We start from the raw sequence: 19,156 nt of genomic DNA on the forward strand, positions 1-19,156 counted from the left end.
CAAACTGGGTTTTTTACATCTCTGTTTTCTGTACAAATTAAATAAACAAGAGATGAGTTAATTAGTGAGCTTTAGGACCCAGTTACACTTCTTGTTTAAACTGTCTCGTGTCCTGATAAAGATGTAATTTAAGACACACTTACATTTTAATCTGATCACAATCCATCTCTGTTTTCTGGGCTACATGTAAATCAGTGTCGGGCCTCCTCCAGTTCAGATGGAGGTGATAATTCACCTGAAGCTAGAAGAAAGTCTGCACCTCAGAAGTTTAGTTACAGCAATAATAGTTTGGCAGAAGGGCTAACAGCTATCCACAACCTCACAGAAACCCATTCTAATCCCAGGGCGTCACATAATCTTGGTCAAGACTCTTTGGCGTTGCTCTTTAACACCCTGGGTACCCCTTAAGCACCGTTTCTGTACGTGTACGGCTCCGCGGTCAAGTTAGCAAGAATAAATATGCAACGACCAGATACACTTTCAAAAGAAAACTAGTGGTCAACGTTGTGAAATGTCGCAGTTTGGTTAGGTTTAGGAAAAGGTTGTGGTTTTTCTTAAAATAACTACGTTACTTATGTGACTTAAATTACATAAGTTAAGTAACATTACTTACCTTAGGTAATGTAACATTACTAAAAGGAATCATGTTGACAAAGCATAGCTATTTCATCCTGAGAACTGGGTTGGGGAGGAGTACAGATTATTTATGCATCATGGATGAATGTTTCTTGCTAGATTGTTGATAGTTGTTGGGTTTCAGTCCATCTTGAATGCTTTTTGGATGTGTTTGCACTTTGCTTCTTTGATATCAGACAGTTATGTGAGCGTGAAAAAGGTCTCAGAGATGTTGGCAGGTGTGTTTTTGTCTTTGAGCAGCGCCAGGCTAGCTGTTTTCCCCCTGCTTCCAGTCTTTACGCTAAGCTAAGCTAAGCTAAGCTAAGCTAAGCTAAGCTAAGCTAATTAAGTCCTGACTCCCGCTCCAGTTCCAGTCTTCTCATTTAACTCTTTATGAATAAGCTTATTTCTAGGGATGCACCGAATGTTCGGCCACCCAAATTAATCGTCTGAAAATAGCAAAAAAAGCACATTCGTGTTCGGTCTAATCCGCTCCATCTGTGGCTGACTTCTTAGAAAAGAACCGCTTTGAGTGTTTCTGTCACTCGTCTGTGAGAAGGAGATTAAGCTAGCTGTGCCTACATTTGGAGTGCACACATATTCCAGCCTTTACGGTAAGTGAAGTGGCCCAGAGCGAGCTGACAGGCAGGTTAGAGACTTTATCCTGTCAGTTTGTCTCTTTAGTATGAAGAGAGGCTGTGAAGTCTTCATGTTACAACATTATTTATCAAACCGGGTCGGACTGGATGGATTCAGCGCGAGGAGGAAACACATGTGACAACGTCCGGTTTTCAAAATAAGGCGTCTGTACAGGATGGAAATAAGATTAACTGGATTATATTCACAGAAAGTATAAAACATATTACATGTGTCTATTAAAAGTAAATGGACTCATGTAATTTACTTTACCGGAGCCTCTCGGGCCCCGGACCCCCCACCATAGTCTCTGCAGATCCTGCAGGAAACACTGAGGAAAAAGCTCATTTTGACTATTTAATTTATGCAATGCGAAAAAAAAGAGAAGTTGGCAAAAAAAAGACAGAAAAAGTGAATGTACTTGGTCAGTATTTGGCAAATTTTTTCGGCTTCCGCCAAGAATTTTAATTTCAGTGCATCCCTACTTATTTCCTAAAACGTTGAGCTATTCCTTTATGAGGAAGAGGACAGCTGCAGCGCTTCAGAGACCATTTAAAGAGCTTTACGGAGAAAAATAAATAAATTTTAATAAATAAAATGAAGTCATTGCGTGATCATCCCAAACAGGGAAGTTATCTTTTTTAGTGTTTTAAAGTTTTAAAGATAAGTAAAAAGCCTCCGAGCTGATTTATATGTATGTATATATAATAGAAATACTTATACAGAGGACAAACACTGATGTACCAATCATGTCATCACCTTTAAAGACGTGTTGCTCATTTCACATAGAATTAAATTTGGGCAAAAAGGGGGGAAGACATCTGATCTGATGCTCTGCTCTGCTGCGCACACACTTCCTGTTGACACTGAGAAAGACAGCTGCAGGTTTGCTCTCCAACATTGAGACGCTGAAATTAAAAAGATATCTGATAACGATCTGACAGACTGGACGGTGGACAGTTTTCAAATACAGCGCTGAGCCGAGGCGGCCTGGAGGACGGTTTGATTGACAGGTAGGCGGGTTGCATCGAGCTGTTTGAAAGGAGTTTCTTATAATGAGGCAGCGGACACACACACGCGCACACACACACACACACACACACACACACAGGTTATCCTTCTTATTAGCCGGCAGGTTTTGGGAAACAGTTTAACAGTGCAGATGTCTGGACGGCAGCACACATATTCACAGGTGTTTGTGAGTGTATAATAGAGCCAGCTGTGTTAGTCAGTCGCTCAGCCGAGCAGCAAACAAGCCTCCGCTCTCCATCTGTCTTTATTTAAAGGTGCAACACAGTGAATCAGTAAATATTTGCACACGAGAGGATCCGACTGTCAGCCTGCGTCAGCTGTACGCAGGGACCAGGACTGATCGATCAGTTGATTGACTGGTTCCTTTTGCAGTTTACATGGACGATGACCGTCAGGTGTCTTTTGCTCTCCTGTGTATGTGGCTGTGGTTGAACCGAGAGCTGCTTCTGGACAAAGTGAGAATCTCTTTCTGTCACTTTGAACTCAGACCACAGTTTCCTCTCACCGTTGGTTTCATAGTTCTCTTTTTCTAACTGTCACGACAGGAAGTGCAGAACTGATGTGTAAAACATGTTTTAATCAAAATAAAAAGGAAAGGAGAGACATAAGTCAGTGTATTTTAGTGGAAATGTTTATAATGACTAACATCTGATGGTTTTCATGTCTGTAATCTATTAGAGGCACTGCAGTGTTTTTTGTTCTTGTGATCTGCAGCAGGCCAGGACTGCTATGGTATAAGTTATATTAACTTTCAGTATGTTTATTCCTAAATGCACTTGTGTCTTCTGCTGTTTAACCGCACCAGATATCTTTCACATGGACCGTGTCTGAGAGCTGGTTGGCGTGGTGGCGCACCGCATGCACCGCTAATCTATGATGGTCTTTTGAGTTTTCGAGCAGCAGTAGTTTGCTGGTCACGTGTTCATGCAGGTGGTTGTGAGGTGTGCTACCTGAGTGAGCTTCTTACCAAAACCATTTCAGAACAGGGCTGCCAGACTGGTTCTGGGCTGCTCTGTTAGAACTAGCACTGAAAAGTTGCACTCCAGCCTCTCATGGCTCCCAGATGAGCAAACGATTTCCTTAATAAGCATGGCCACATATTTCAGCTGCACCACAACATTTTTATTCGCACAAATAGTTTTCTGCAAGAACACTCAGAACCACAGCAGCAGATTTGCTGGTGATGGTCGTTTTAGGACTAACTAAAAAAAATCGTATTTAACGGACAAAAAAAAAGAGGAATAATTTACTGATTACTATCTATCTAAAAAAACAATAATCCTTTAAAAACAAGATGAGGAGCACATCTTTTGGGTTCATAGATGACAGACTTTTTTAAATGTCATCTATCAGTATTCCATCTAATTTGTATGTTTAGTGGTGACTAGCTTTAATTCACAGTTTTTACGTGACGTCACATTCCAATGAAAACAATGGAGACGTTATTTTCCGCTGCCCGCCAACCAAGTGACACGCTGTTACTTTGAGTTTGTTACTTTTTGCGTTGCCAAAATGCCGGATGGTTGTTGTGCTTTCAGATTTACTAATCGAGGAGGAGACGAGCCTGAGCTGTGTTAAATTTGCCCTCCAGGTCACGTGACTGAAAACTCTGAATTGTACATGAATGTTTTCAATTGCATAGATATATTTTTAAATATGTGTTAATGTACACTATGTTGAGGTAGGTTTTACTAATTCATCTTAGTGGAACCAACTAGCAGAGTTTCAGGAGCCGGACCACACATCGACCACGTCATCGCCAGCATTTCCATAAACACCCACACGTCCCAACTCCTCTTCTTCTGCAAAAAAACCAACAACATATATGCAGTTATTTATGTACACATATACATACACGTACACACAAAGAACATTCCTCAGTGTATGTTGTTATGTAAAGAATGCAAAAAATGTCAGCTGTGGACCCGGGAAGATTAGCTGATTTCTTTGGCGTCGCTAATGCGGATCCTTAAAATAATGTTACATAAACAAATAAATTGGGGCTCTTTGTTTTGCCTCGAGAGCAGCGCTCAACACAACTGGAGTGTGACACATTTATGCGATGAACAAGTTGAACTTTTTAACCAAGTGATTTCAAACACTGTTCGATATAAAGACAATTCTGTCTCTTCATGAAGCTTCATGGAGGAGTTGTGATCACGCTTGTTCTTTTTTGTTTGTCTAGTTTGATGATTGCTTCCGTTTTTGGGACTCTGCGATACGTTTGATGTTTATTGAAACAGATCAGACATCGTGTCCTGGTTGGGTTGTACAAACGGCGTCATGGGACCGACTGTTTCTAAATTGTTCCTCTCTGTCTCCCCTGCAGCCGCCAAGCGTCCCTCCTCAGTCTCGTCTCTGAGTGGGATTGTGGGTAGGATGATGTCGTCCGGCGACCGAGGAGCCTCTTCCTCCTCCTGCACCTCCGTCAACACCGTCTGCTCGGACGGGGAGCGTCCCGCCTCCCTCTCCCTCTCCTCCTCTGCTTCCTCCGTCTCCCTGCAGGACACTTCCCACTCCTCCTCTTCCTCCTCCTCCTCTTCCTCTCTGCCGTACGGCGCCGTGCCGACCTACAATGCCTCTTCGTCATCGTCCTCCACGCCGAAGAGGAACGGCTCGGACATCAGCCTGGACCTCACGCCTCTCGTCACACCACACGGAGGAGTTGTTGCTGGAGGAGGAGGAGGGGTCTCTGTTGCCAGTGCAACAGGTGGAGGCCACCCCCCTAATGGAGATGTAGCCAATCCGGCGGCAGTGGCGGCAGTGGCCACGCCCAGACAGCTTTCACGGCTGGAGCGAGTGGTTCTGGAGATCGTGGAGACCGAACAGGCCTACGTCAGAGACCTGAAGAGCATCGTGGAGGTAAGAAGCACAGCTGCGTCTGCCGACCTGCTGATATCCGTAACACGTACAGTACAAACCGTCAGCAGCAGAAAACCATGAGGGCTTTGATATATTCAGGTGTTGGCCTTCATTTAAAGTCGGGGAGACCGGGCGTGGTTGTAACACTTTTTGCTCACTGAATTTTTTAGCTAGACTTACTTTTAAACAAAGTATGATGATTGATGTCAAATGCATTGTGTTCCCTTGTCCTGCCCCGATACTGATTCTTACCTTTAGTTTTTCAGTCTATATTCTGAATGAACCTGTTTCCAGACTTGATACCCACCGTGCCTGATCGGGGAGAAAGTGGGTAAATACTGAAATGACCTCTTATCCCTCACCATACCCGGTCTTCCCTACCTGTCAGCCAATCACGATGCTGCTGTGGTTTAACGTAGGACACGTATAAATTAAAACATGACGTTGAGGCTGCAGTACAGTGCACAGCTGGGTGCGTGCGTTTGGGAGGAGCTAGCTGTAGCTGAGATTTACTGGCCAGGTGTGAATGCCTCTGGGCCATTTTACCTGCAGGTGGCCTCCACACACTCACACACCCCCCCCCCCCTCCCCCCCGCTGCAGGATGGACAAACATGCTCAGCACTGACTTTTTAGAAACCATAAAATACACAACATTAAATTCTCAAACCGATCCCTCAAGAAAGAAACTAAGTCAACATTAAATGTTCTCAGTTGGTCTGCTCGTCTCTGTCCATCGTCGCCCTCTCCCTCTTCTGAATCTCTTCTGGCTGAAATGTCACTTTGTTCTGTTTACAGCTTCTATATCTTCTTTTGTCTTTTTACACAAGGTGTGTCTGTTGTTTACTGCAGGTGTGGTACTTTATGTTGTTCACATTTTTAAACACATGCACAGACAGGACCTATACACGTGATGTGTGCCGAGATGTCAGAGCGAGGTGGCGGCCTCTGAGGAGGTCGCTCCGAGCAGTTAGGAGTTCAGTGCCTTGCACAAGGGCACCTCAGTTGTGTCCAGAAGGCCAACTGGCACCTCTCCAGCTACTAGTCCATCCATGCAACTTGAAAATGTCCTAATAAGGAGTGTTGGGTTTAGAAAGTTCTTTGGAGTGCGTACTGGTAATAAAAGAAGTCAATGTTTCTCTTGAGAAATGTAACAGGAAAATAAAAATCTGATGTAAAGCTACACTAGTACTGAAAACTGCTCTGAAGAGCAGGAAAGCGAGCAGACTGGAGTTGAACGCATAGTCCTTGTGCTTCGTGCTCGTTTGCATGGGACAGTTTCTCCAGTTCCTGTTCAATCCTAATTAATTTCCTCCTCAGTCAGTTCAAAGTCAAGCACCTGGAAATGTGAAAATTCTCCTGAAGCGCTGAGCTGTGATCGAGTTGGGGATCACTCAGCTAAAGATAATCTTAATTTTCATACTGAAGCATTGCTGTTCAACATTTGTGCTTTGTTATTTCTGTGTCTGTATCGATGCTAGTGGCGTTGTTACAAAAATGCTAATGTTGGTCTTCGGCTCCACCACTTTGGTTCCAATTAAAATAATCCCATCAGTTCTGACTGAATACATTCATGTTCCCCAGACAAAGAATCCTCTGATATTTCCTCTAGCATCACCAAGAGGTTGGCTTGTGGTATTGATTGAAACTCTTACCAAACCTTTTATCTGATTGGAGTTAGCAAATGTTAGCATGCTACCACTCTGAACTAACATGGTGAACATCAACATGTTAGCAACACGTCCTCATACCTAAATGACAAAATAGCTGCCATCTCGGTTTTTTGGAACCAGACGTGACCATATTTTGGACAAGAGGGTGGAGCTAGCTAGCTTGGTTAGCAAGGTTCATCCATAATTCAGGTTAACTGTGATATTAGCTGGGATGCTAATTTTTGCTAGCGAAAAACAGGCTTAAAACAAAATGTACTTACCGAAAAAAATTAATCATCTTGTAGCCCCGCCCTAAAGCCTCCCCTGCTTCCTGGTCTCTGTTCCTCTAAATGGGACCATAATTTACTAAATGAACATCATGCTGTGTTGAAGAAGACTTGAAACTAGCGACTGAGACCATAAACTCATCAGGAAAGTGTTTACTGAGGGAATAAATCAGCTGACAAGTAGAAACATTTTCTCACAGACTTCTATACAATCACACTTCTTTCTGCAGCCGCTGGAGTCGCCCCCTGCTGGCTGCTGGAGAGAAAACAGGTTTAAGGCTCTTCACACTAAGGTTCCTGCTTGGGTTTAGGCAACCAAACCACTTGGTTAGATTTGAAAAAATATTTTGTGGTTTGGGTTGAAATAAAGATGTTATTTAACTTAAAACTGTAAGTAAGTCAACACTGACTTGGTTTCACACAGAACTCAATCCTCGGTCTCCTCTGTGAAAGTCCTGCAACTTTTATCGCTCTTTATCCTACGTCACCTGACCTTCTCCGTTGCTCCCGTCATTCGGCCACTAGAGGTCACGGCCTAACAATAAACTATGGGTCGTAACAAGCGACTTCACAGTCAACCTACATGCTGCATGCTGATGTTCGTGGCTAGCTTGGCGGCAGACTCTTAAAGGCCGTCTTGTGACGGGCTGGATGTGGATGTCCAGTCGGCCGACTCCTCCAGATATTTGGCGTGCTAGATATCTGGCAGACGCCGGCGATGTGTCAGAAACGTGTCGGGGAGCCGCTTTGACGCGTCGTTGAGTAGTTTACACATAACGACTGGCGACCACCGATCGACCGCTGATTTACCACCGATCACAGCCCGACGCTGGAGCTCGCTGAGTGGCAATCGGGCTGAAAATGGTAGTGTGAACGAGGCTTTAGACTTGTTGTTTACAGACAATTAAACTGAGGATTAAAAGATCAATCATTACACGTGTTAGTCGTGTTAATCTGTTGCACTGTGGAAAATCAACCCCGCCTCACCTCACAGGAATGTGTTGGACGCATTTTCGGAAACAAGTTTAAGGTTTTTGTTGTTTTCTTTAAAGGGAGTTCTGAATGAAACATATTTCTAACTTTCAGCGAGAATTTGCTGACTTGATTGTTTCATTGCGTTTCATCCATCACTGGTCCAGGTGCACCAGGATCTGTGGTGTGTGTTTGCCTGCATCTGTCTGACTGGAGTGTGAAACATCCTTTTGAAGTAAAAGAGAGAATTTACTGCCGCTTTCATCCTCTGCCATGAGACACACACACACTGGTGGTTCGGCTGTCATCATGTTTATCAGCTGTCTGTCAGTTCCTTCCCTCTGACCTCCAGCTCTCTCTCTCATCACCACATCGTTCTTCTTTGTCGGATAAATCCCTCCTGACTCTCCCTTTTTCTCTTCCCGCTGTCATCCATGCTCAGAGGTCACTGTCAAAGTCACATGACTAGGGTTGTCCTGCTGTCGTCACAACAGTATTTTATTAGTGGATCGCTAGTAGGATCTCCACACCAAACTGGGAAAACCATTTCTTTATGGAACTGCTTTGTGCACATTGTCACATTGAAACAGGAAAAGGCCAAAAGCAAACTGTTGTAAAATTCTGCTGTAGCATCAAGACCACGCTATGAAAAAACGGCCCCTGCCAAAAGTTTTGGGACAGGGGTGTCCCAGTACTTTTGTCCATGTAGTGTTTCCAAAACCTAACCAAACTGAGATGTTTCACAATGTTAACAAAAATGCAGGCGTCAGTTTGTAATACACTGGGGGAAGCATCACTGTTCAGCACTAAATGTAGGCAGAAAATAATGATAATAATAATTACATTTACATGGGTTCCCAACACACCCAGAGCGCTTTGGGGGGATGGGAACCAAACATCAGGTTAAGGTGGAGAGGGAGGGAAACATAGAGGTGGGGGATGATTTGGTGACCAGATGTAGAAATGCAGGTTGGGAATTTTGCCAGGTCACCGGGAAAACCCACTGCTCTTTGTGATCAGTGCCATGGGATCTTTTTAATGACCACAGTGAGTCAGGACCTCGGTTTAACATCTCATCCGAAGGACAGAAGGATGGAAAAGTCTGAGTAAGAGGTGGTTAGGGTGGACGGGTGTGTCAGAAAAAGGACTTTCACCCGGGAGACGTGGGTAAATTCCCCATGTTAAAACAAAAAGTCAACATTGGTTCTTTTTAAAATAATAATAATAATAACAATAATAATTATAATAATAACTTAGGTTTCATGAAAGTTGCTATATAAAAGACATAACTACAAACTAATCTGAAACAAACTACTGAGGAATCAGTTTTAGGGGACTTTGTTGGCAAGTGGTGAACAAGTGGTTTTTTGACACTGAAGGCTCTGTCTCCGAAGGTACGGAGTCTGGTGTGGGGAATGGATGTCGGTAGTTCAACTTCCTCGCTTTGTTTTCTCCAAGTAATGTGCAGTTTTCTCAGTTTTTTATATAAATATGAAGTAGCAGCATCACAGAGCTCTGGGGGCCGACCGACGCTAACGACAACAGTAGAAACAGATGTAGTGAGGATAAATCAATTTTCAAAGTCCCAAAAACTGAAGTAAAAAGTTGATAAAAATAATCTTTATTTGTAGAGCAATTTTCAAAAACTACTTACAAAGTGTAAAGATAATAAAACACATAAAAACAAATACATGATCAAAGCAAGAAAACACTTAAGAGACTAAAACACATGTTAAAAGTCAATATAAAATATATATAAAAATAAATAGGGAAAGGCTCTCCTAAAAAGTCTGTTTTAAGAAGGGACTTAAAAGAGTTCACTGACTCAGCCGACCTGATTTCCTCGGGCAGGCTGTTCCAGAGCCTCGGGGCCCTGACAGCAAACGCTCTGTCCCCTTTAGTTTTCAGTCGAGACTCTGGAACAGACAACAGACCTCTGCCCGAGGATCTCAAGGTACGTGCTGGTGCGTATGGGACTAAAAGGTCAGAAATATAACAAGGCGAGAGGCCATGAAGAGCTTTAAAAGTGATCAATAGAATTTTAAAGTCAATTCTAAAACACACTGGGAGCCAATTCACTTTGGATCTGCTTTGAAGAGGCGTTTTGGATGAATTTTACAGGAATGTTAAGCAGCAGTGCTGTGGTACTTCCTGAAAACAGATCTAAATATTTTGTTATTTTCCAGTACAGAGAGCCGCTGTTTTGACACAATTCTTTCTAAAAATCTTAGCCATAAAAGGTAGTTTGGAAATTGGTGTAAAATTTTGAGGGAGGTTTTTTAAAAAGTGGGTTCACACAAGCCGTTTTAAAATCATCAGGGACGTGACCAGTAGATAGGGAGCTGTGAAAAACAAATATTAAGCAGTTTACTCTGAGCTCCTCCCGCGGGTAAACGCTGCTCTTTCAGCAGGCTTTAGCAGCTCTCCGTCGGCCAGCGGCGTTCCACTCCCCAACGCTCTGAAGCCGTCGGTGACGTCCGCACAATCTCACCGCAACAGAGCGTCAAGCGAATTTCTCGCTCGAGCTGAAAAATTTGAACTCCAGCGAATGTCGATCTTCCGCACCAACCGGAGCGAATTCGCAGGAATTGACTTCGCGTTCAGTGTGCACACAGCTTTAGGCTCTCTATATGACGAGTGTTGGTTCAGCGTGAGGAATCAGAGCAACAATCCCATAATTCCTCACGCCTGATGGAAAGTCGGGGGGGTTCTAGATGGTATGTGTGTGTGTTGTCCTGTAATGTAAACCTTCATTCCTGCTGCTCTCTGTATTTGAGGTTTTTGCCGAAGTCTGGTTTTGATTGAGACTACATGATGTCACGCTCGCTGGGAATCTGAACCAACTACCATAATAGGCCTCTCTGTTTGTGTGTGTGTGTGTGAGAACAATAACAACTCAGACACACAGAAAGAGGAAAACAGCTCCCCTCTGTCACCGACGGCCTCTTAGAAACTCATTTTTCTCAGCATTTTTAAAGAAAGATTGCTCAGAAGCGTACCCTCCTGCCAGCAGGCTGAGATCACGCCGCCGTGGTCCAGCTCTTTTCATTCATTTTCACCAATAAAAGCTTGTCGGCCGCCTCATTTCAAGAGCTTTCTGGGAAATTACTGAAATGAGTGAATGTAAATTAGAAATAGTTTCATCTGATTGAGAGAGATTTCTAAGAGAGAGAACTTTGTGGAGTGAACATGAGACGTTGGGTGCAGCGGGGATCCTGCTGTTGACCTGCAGCCAAGTGGGACAGGAAACCGAGGGGGAGGGATAGAAAGATGGGGGAGAAACAGATGACGGGAGGGAAAGAGTAGGAAAAAGGACGAGAAGAAGGGGAAAGAAGACGAGGAGGTGGGGATCACCGTTGGGATCGAAGGGAGATTGGGGGCACAAGAAAGGGGGAAAAGTAGAAAAACAGATGGAGGGAGGGATGAAAAAAGTTCAGAGATATAAAGAGACAAACTGGAGAAAGAAAGAAAAAAGGACAAGAAGACAGAGAATGTGAATGGGGGAAAAAAAGGAGGAGGTGGATTTGGGGTTGCAGAGAGGAACAAGATGGGAAAGACGAGGCGGACGGAAGCAGGGATGAAGGATGAGGATTAAAAACATTCAGCTTCCACAGAACAGTTTCATCATAAACTACCAGACACAGATGAAGGAGGAACTTCAGTTAATGAGGCTGTGTTCACGTCCTGTCTCCCACCTGCAGCCAGCACTGGATTCTTATCAGAGTAATAAAGTTTCCACTCCGCTCAGAAAAATGGGTGCGTTGTCCTTGTTGTACTGACGAATGAAGAAGTGTCTCGGATGAAAGACTAAAATGTCTTTGAGCATCTTTAAGTCCAGTTGGCCTTTCTTGGACAACTCTGACCTGGACGACTGAGAACCTTTGACCTAATGATAGAAAACAATGCAGAGCTTTTGGACTTACTCAGTGTTTGTAAGGGGCTTTAGATGTTTTAGTCTTTCTATATTTAGATAAAGACACTGTGATGTTGCTGTAACCGACTGTCTGGTCGACACGTGAAGAAACATCAAGTCTGAAGGCAAGTCTGGTCGCTGCTGCACATGTTTTTAACTAAGCTGAGTCTCAACTCGGATACTTCCTTTAGTACACGAACATGAAGTACACTATGAAGTACACTATGAAGTACACTTAGGGGGCTGTCACACCTGAAAGTCCGCACCAACCAAGGTCCAACCAAAGTTCAAGTGTTGAAACATTTTGAGAGATTCGGTTAGTTTTGTATCTTTGACAAGAATGAATGAATAAGAAATGAACTATGTTGTTATTATACTATTACTACCTGCAGCACCAACTATACCGAAGGCTCGTCGCAATTATAACCGACAGGACAGGAGGAGAAGACAGCAAGTTATCCTTGTGCACCTCGGTTTGAGGAGAGACCAGTGAGCTTCTAAAGAGGCCGAGTGTGTGAAAAGATGGGCTTTCACGGGAGATTTATAATCGTGTCCTCATTTCTGAACCATCCAAAAAATGCTTTCAGACCAGAAACGAACCGCACCAGGGTTCAGTTCGAACCAGAGCGAGACTTCCTCTTTTCGGGTCTGTTCGGTCCGGACCGTGGTCCGTGGGAGGTTTTGGTTCGGACCAAACGAGGCAGGTGTGAAAGCCCCCTTAGACACGGTAGTGTTTTCTCAAATCGAACATGGTTATTTCTTATGTTTGACATTCAATGGAAGTCTAATTCCAACATAAAGCTAACTTCACCGCGGTGCAAAGTCATGTTCCCTCACCAAAATATTACGGTGAAGAGAGCAATTAGCAACGATGGACGTTTTCCTATCGTCAAATGATAGAAATGGTCATATCGCACAGCCCTATGCTCAAGTAGATCTACGTTCTGAATGTAGTTTGCTTTTATCTGGTTCTGGATCCACCACTTTTGTTGGACCCCCCTGCCTGCAACCCTCTTCTAAACAAAGACATCTCTTTAATTCTTCCCTTCTTTTTTAAAGTCTTTATCTTTGATTTGTTGTTTCTTCGCTCTACTTCTCTTGTTTCCTCTCTTATCATCTCTCTTCTCCTTCTTTGTTCATGAAGTCTGTTTCCTTTCCTTGGGCTGTAGCGTCTCTTCCTCATTCCTCCTGTCTTCTCCCTCTCTTCATCTTCTCGTTTATCTCTCTGTCATTTTTCACTCATCTCTGTTTCGTCTCTCTCTTCCTCCCTCCAGTGAGTGTGTTTCCTGTTGCCTTTAAAAGGTGATGAATGTGGCCAAAGCCTTTCATTATATGCCTCATTACACACACAGCTCTTGTTTTTAGCCGGTTTAGAGGAAAACTACTGGAGTCTCTCTAGATTACAGTAAAATCAGATGATTTTCATCTTGGAAACCCCGAGCGACGTCATGGATCTGACCTCTCTCACCGATTATTTTCTGTTTCGCCAAAGTTCTCTTCCTCCCTGGACGGATTTCTGTCTCGTTTTGTCCAAACGTTGTGCTGTTGGTCTGTGTGTTTTAGTGTCCGGGCTCCTGTTTGGTTCAGTCTGTCAGTGTGCGTTTTGGTCATGTGTTACTAATAAAGCCGTTTGGTGATGTGACAGCTCTTTGTGGTTTCTGGACTCTCTGCTGCTATCACATCTCTCTCACTCTCTTCCTCATCTCTGTCGCAATGTCTCTCGCCCCTGACTCCTCTCCAGTGTAATCTAATTACTAGCTACTACAGGAAATGACCTCATTTGGACTGACAGGATTGGATGATGGATTTTAGTTTGTTAAAGTTTCCATTACAGCATGACTGATGACCTACACATGAATGGTATAAAACCGCAGAAGCGATACACGTCTCTATTTATTGGCAGGTACAGTTATCCAATAACAGACTAATAGATAATTATATCACATGACAGCCTCTTTGGTCCTCTTTAACCCTTTCAAAACAGCTTACTGAGCTGCCAGGAGAGTCCGAGTCCTGCAGGTTATAACTGAGAGGTGGTGAAGTGTCTGCAGATGATGTTTAGGACAAACTCAATGTTGCTCAAGGTTGCATTCAGTTAGTCATATCTAGGGTTGGGTATTGTTTAAAATTTACGATACCAGAACCAAACCCAGTACCCTTAAAGTGATACTGATACCAGTAGAGTACTTCATTCCATACCTTGTATAAAATGCCGCCTGTTGAAGCCATAGTGGTTGATCGGCAGCCTATTATTAATCTTATTGTTGTTATGGACAAGAAAGGGGATCTATTTTATTTTTCTCTTGTTTCAAATAACATAAAAGTTTTGGGAAACTGTATCAGATCCTGCTCGTCCTGATTAGTTCGTCGTCCCGGGTGGTATTATACGGGGGAGAGAGGAGTGAAACAGTTTAGTGACCAAATAAGTTGTGGGAAACGAATTTAAGGTAATTTTTTGATACTTGTGTTGAAAATAAACAACGGGAAATGATTTAGTTAACTTTCGATCAATAAACTGAACTTAAAGATCTCAGATCACTTTTTCCTTTTAGTGGTGAGACGCAAACCTCCGAAAACAAAAAATGTCCAGAGAAGAGTTAAATGATCCCAGAAGGTGAAACCAACAGAAAGCCCAGCTTGTGCTGATGAACTGAGACGCAGCCGAAGGTCAGCGGCTGTTAGGATCAGCTGGACTGAGCGCGTGCAGCAGACACATCAGGAAAAACAAAAGGCTGCTCTTCTCTTTCCTTCAGTGTGTTGCTTGCGTGTTTGGCTGCAAGAAAAACTAGACAAATAGTCATTTTTTGCGGCGATCTGTTAACAAAAAGTATCGTCTTCTGGTTTAACTGGAGACGTTTCGGTTCTACTGGATACCGAGCTGTTTCGGTCGATACCGTGAAGGTATCCCTAGTCATATCAGGGTACATTCATCTGTGATTAAATAGGCCTCCACAGTAAATACTAAGGGATAATCGGTCAATGTGCAATTTTCTTAAATGACAGAATTGAATGTAATTATCCAGAGGAAAAGTGGGTTGAAAGTTTGCTTAAAGTAAAAGCACATTACTGTTGGTTTGGTGAGAATAGTTTCACAACTTGACTTTCAGTTTTACCTCATCATAAAGATAGGAAGTTAACTATAAAATGGTGGTGCTAATGTCACGTCAGCTATTTACATAAAGAGAGCACAGTGGTCACTCTGATACTAATAAAGAAAAAAGATCTAAAGCATTATGAAAGCACTTCAAATAAAACTAGAAGTGAACGTCTCTCTAAAGGTGTCAAAGATTTGCCATGATGGGCTTGTGATGTCTGAAGATGTGAAGACTTAATAAATGCAGCTGCTTTCTTTGTTAAATTACTCTCGGTAATATCAGACAGACTGGAGATGCCACATTTATTCCTGCTGCTGATGGAAACAAGTATTGATCTGGAAAAATAACATTTTTATTTGTATTCTGATGTGCATCTTGATCAAACACTGACAGAAGTGAAAATGGCAAAAGTCAAAGTGTTCTTCTCATCCAGCAAGCAAGATTGTGCTTTGCCAGGAGGTCTGAGGAAACACAAGATAGAGGGCACTTTTGTTTCCACAACATTGCTTTTAACCCTGCTGCTCCTAATGTTAGCACATACTGCCTCTGCCAGCAGCAGTAATGGATCGTCCTCCTCCTCCTGTCAGGCATCATGATGGACGGCCCTCAGTGTCTATAAAGATCAGACTCTGTGCTCCTTATTAACTTCCTGTTTTTCTTCATTGTTGCTTCCTGTTTGACTTCCTGTCTGATGCCAGCCTCAGCACAGCGTCTCAGCGCGCAGCACAGGTGGTTTCCTGTTCACACCGTTAGCTTAGCTGCGCTCTTAAAAAGGTGTGATACGGTTTATGTTCTGGTAGGCGAGGATTTGCAGAAAGAACGTACGTGCATTGTGCAGAAAGGGTTTGGAGCCTTCGCTAAATCATAAATAAATAATTAATGAATAAAGCCTTGATAAAACTGGAAAAGGGAGTTTGCTGCAGCTGAAAGACAGCAGGGAGGACAGTTTCAAGGCTGGAGTATTATTAAAGAGCATCTTTATTAACCAAAGTGCATGTTGGGTACAGGTCCAACCTTAGGTCTCTTTAATTAGTGAAACTCCACACACCTGCAGTGTGAACCATACACTCAAGTTTGACCAGCATGCATCAGTGTTCCTCCCACACAGAAGATGAAAGGATAATTTTCACTCCCTCTCTCTGTCTGCAGGATTATCTCGGCTGCATCATCGACTGCGGCACTCTGCCTCTGAAACCGGAGCAGGTCAGCACTCTGTTCTGCAACGTAGAGGACATCTACGAGTTCAACAGGTAACTCACCTGCTCCACTCAACACACACACTCTGCTCTGATGTAAAACACTGAAGCGGCCGTGAGCAAGACACGATCATGCATTTCATACAGGATGCGAAACCCTTGTGGAAAATAATCATGAAGGATTTGGTGTCACGATTCAATTCAGAATCTCTGTTCAATAATGGGGCTTTTTTTCTGGCTCTTACTCCACTTCACAGTTGTGAGTGACAGTATGGACAAAGGTGTTTAAAATTAAACAGGCTGATCGGAGCTGGCTGAGATTTTTGAAAGTGGTACAGAGCCGAAATCCAGAGCTGCGATTTCGCTTCACCATTAAATTCACCTGAGGCCTCGTGGCTACGTGGATGTGGACATTTACACGTCATTCTCACTCAGTACGCCACCCAGCTTCTGGTACAGGCCGTGGTTACCTCTCAGCCCTCCTAGCAGGTCTCCCAGCTTGTGCGGTGAAACCCTTACAAATGGTTCAGAACGCAGCAGCGCGTCTGGTTTTTGATCAGCCCAAAAGGACTCATGTCACTCCATTACTCAGTGACCTCCACTGGCTCCCCGGGGCCTCCAGAATCAAATTCTAGTCACTAATGCTGCATATAGAGTGACTGCTGGTTCTGGACCATCTACCTAAACTCCATAATACAAACTTACGTTCCGCTACGCTCCTCCAGCGAATGCACCTGGCTCTGCCATCCCTTCACACAAAGCGACCTCAGTCCCTGTTCTCATCTGTGACACCACGATGGTGGAACGAGCTGCCGCACGCCATCAGAGCAGGGGCGTCCCTCTCTGACTTCAAGAAGCTCCTGAAAACTCTGCAGAGAACACTTCCTCTGATAACACCTCTGACCTCTAACATGCACTTCCTGTGCTCTTCTTCTTCTGTCTCCTTACAATTCTCTTGTATTGATTGCACTTTTTTGGTAACTCTTACTTATGTGATATGTACTGTGAGCTCTTTGGATAAAAGCGTCTGCCAGATGAGTAAATGTCATTCAAGGAACAATGAGGATCCAAAAATGCCACCAAAATGCACATAAAATGAAACAGGATTTCAGAACAGCCTGAGATGTTTTGGATTGTGACGGACGTTGGACGTGCTGGTGTCCGCTTGGTGTGAGCAGGAAGTGCATGTTTTAACAATGTTTTACATTGTTAAAAACTGCAGAAACTTGAGGGTAACAAAATTTTGGTGTCCCATGAAGGCAGACAGAGGGGCAAACTGGTGCAGAGAGGCAGAAATGAACTGAGCAAGGCACTAACGCTGCCAGGGCTGCGGGTTTGATTCCCTCCAGGATGATTCCACCATAAAAAAGTGGGGGGGGGGTGAAAGCGAGCAGCAGCTGCCTCAGCTCATATGACCAAACCAGATTCTTTAGGATTTTACAGAGCAGGAATGCTGAGTGCTATTCCACCCTGCCTCGCACGCCCAGAGAGAGAGAGAGAGAGAGAGAGAGTGCCTGTTTCTGTGTCACGCTAGTTTAAGCGAGCAGCCTCCCCTCCTGGTATGCTCACATGCAGCCAAACAGCCTGGCTCTCTGCTGCAGTGCATCATGGTTGTTTTTACAGACGGACGTCCAGATTCTGCACATCAGGTTTAGCAAAGAGAGTCTGCAGCGTCGGTGTCGTCTGTCAGGCGGCTGGAGAGCAGACTGTGGTGAGAGCAGGCGGTGATGTATCTGAGGAGGACATGTTAAGTGATTTCACTGCTGCTTGCATGTGACGCCTGCTGCGCGTTACTGTACGCACTGTGTTTCAGGTCCCAGGGTTAGGGATGAAATTTGGTGAGGCTTTTGCAGATATCTAGGCATCGTACTGAACAGCGTACGGCAGGATGATCCCATGCGTACGCTTTGGCAGCGCTTGTCATTGTTGGAACATGAACTGCTGCAGCATCACGGTAGAAACGATGGAGAGGAGTTTGTGGTGTACGTAGAGGAGCTGCTAGCAAGACTTTATTTATTTATTTATTTCAACACAACAACCTCCTCTCTCCAACTCTGACTGGCGTTTCCACCAGCGTCTTCCTGCAACAACTCCCCTCTCACAAGATTTCAGAGCGAGACCTTTAGATTCCTGAACATCGTAGGGATCCTTTCCATGATGTTGTCAGACACCTGGTCCTAACAAAAAGCTCTTTTTGCAGCCGGTTCAGCTTCAGGCTGAAACATCTACTGCACAGATTCAAAACTTGTTGTATCTACTAGTCATTTCAACACCAACACAGGTTTAAAAATACTGAAATTATCCTTTCAAGTTTTCATCACGTTTTTGGTCCATCTGTCAGCAGGATGTCTCAACAAATTGCTCGACAAGTTTGAAAAAGCATTTTTTTCTGTTGCATATCACACCAGCTTCACTATGTTGTCATAACAGTTGGTGCACTTAGAGTAGACTCTTTTCCTTTTTTTAATTTAACCTTTATCTAACAAGGAGAGTCCCACTGAGATTAAGAACCACTTTTGCAAGGGTGACCTGGCCAAGACAGGCAGCAGCATATACATAGATACAGACAAATATCACAGAAGACTAGTAAGCTAACATTTCATAAAATCATTTATCTAAGAACATTAACATATTAAGGTATCTGCCTCTAAGCGTTAAGCGAGATGAATTCAATCAGTTTCAAGTAATTTTGCAACATATTCCATGCTGAAGGTGCAGAATACACAAATGCCTTTTTTCCAGTTTCCGTACGGGTATTTGGCACAGAGAGCGTAAAGAAGTCCTGAGAACGCAAAGAGTGTCGTCCTTTTCTTTTCTGCATGATATGAACACATAGGTAGCTTGGAAGCAGACCAAGACTTGTCTTACATATCAAAGTGTACCAATGACAGAGCCTTC

At 43.7% G+C, this 19,156-nt stretch overlaps 1 protein-coding gene across 3 annotated transcripts in view; it reads left to right on the top strand.

The window, feature by feature from the left end:
* The window catches only part of plekhg2 (pleckstrin homology domain containing, family G (with RhoGef domain) member 2), a 111,612-nt gene that overhangs the window by 14,915 nt on the left and 77,541 nt on the right, over positions 1 to 19,156 (top strand). For all 3 annotated transcript variants that reach the window (XM_046073374.1, XM_046073376.1, XM_046073377.1), the window contains exons 2-3: positions 4,613 to 5,145; positions 16,212 to 16,312. In XM_046073374.1, coding sequence (XP_045929330.1) covers positions 4,613 to 5,145; positions 16,212 to 16,312 — 634 coding nt within the window. The remainder of the gene's footprint in view (positions 1 to 4,612; positions 5,146 to 16,211; positions 16,313 to 19,156) is intronic.

Source organism: Micropterus dolomieu, linkage group LG17 (assembly GCF_021292245.1).
Source record: "Micropterus dolomieu isolate WLL.071019.BEF.003 ecotype Adirondacks linkage group LG17, ASM2129224v1, whole genome shotgun sequence".
In the NCBI taxonomy this organism is placed as follows: Eukaryota; Metazoa; Chordata; class Actinopteri; order Centrarchiformes; family Centrarchidae; genus Micropterus; species Micropterus dolomieu.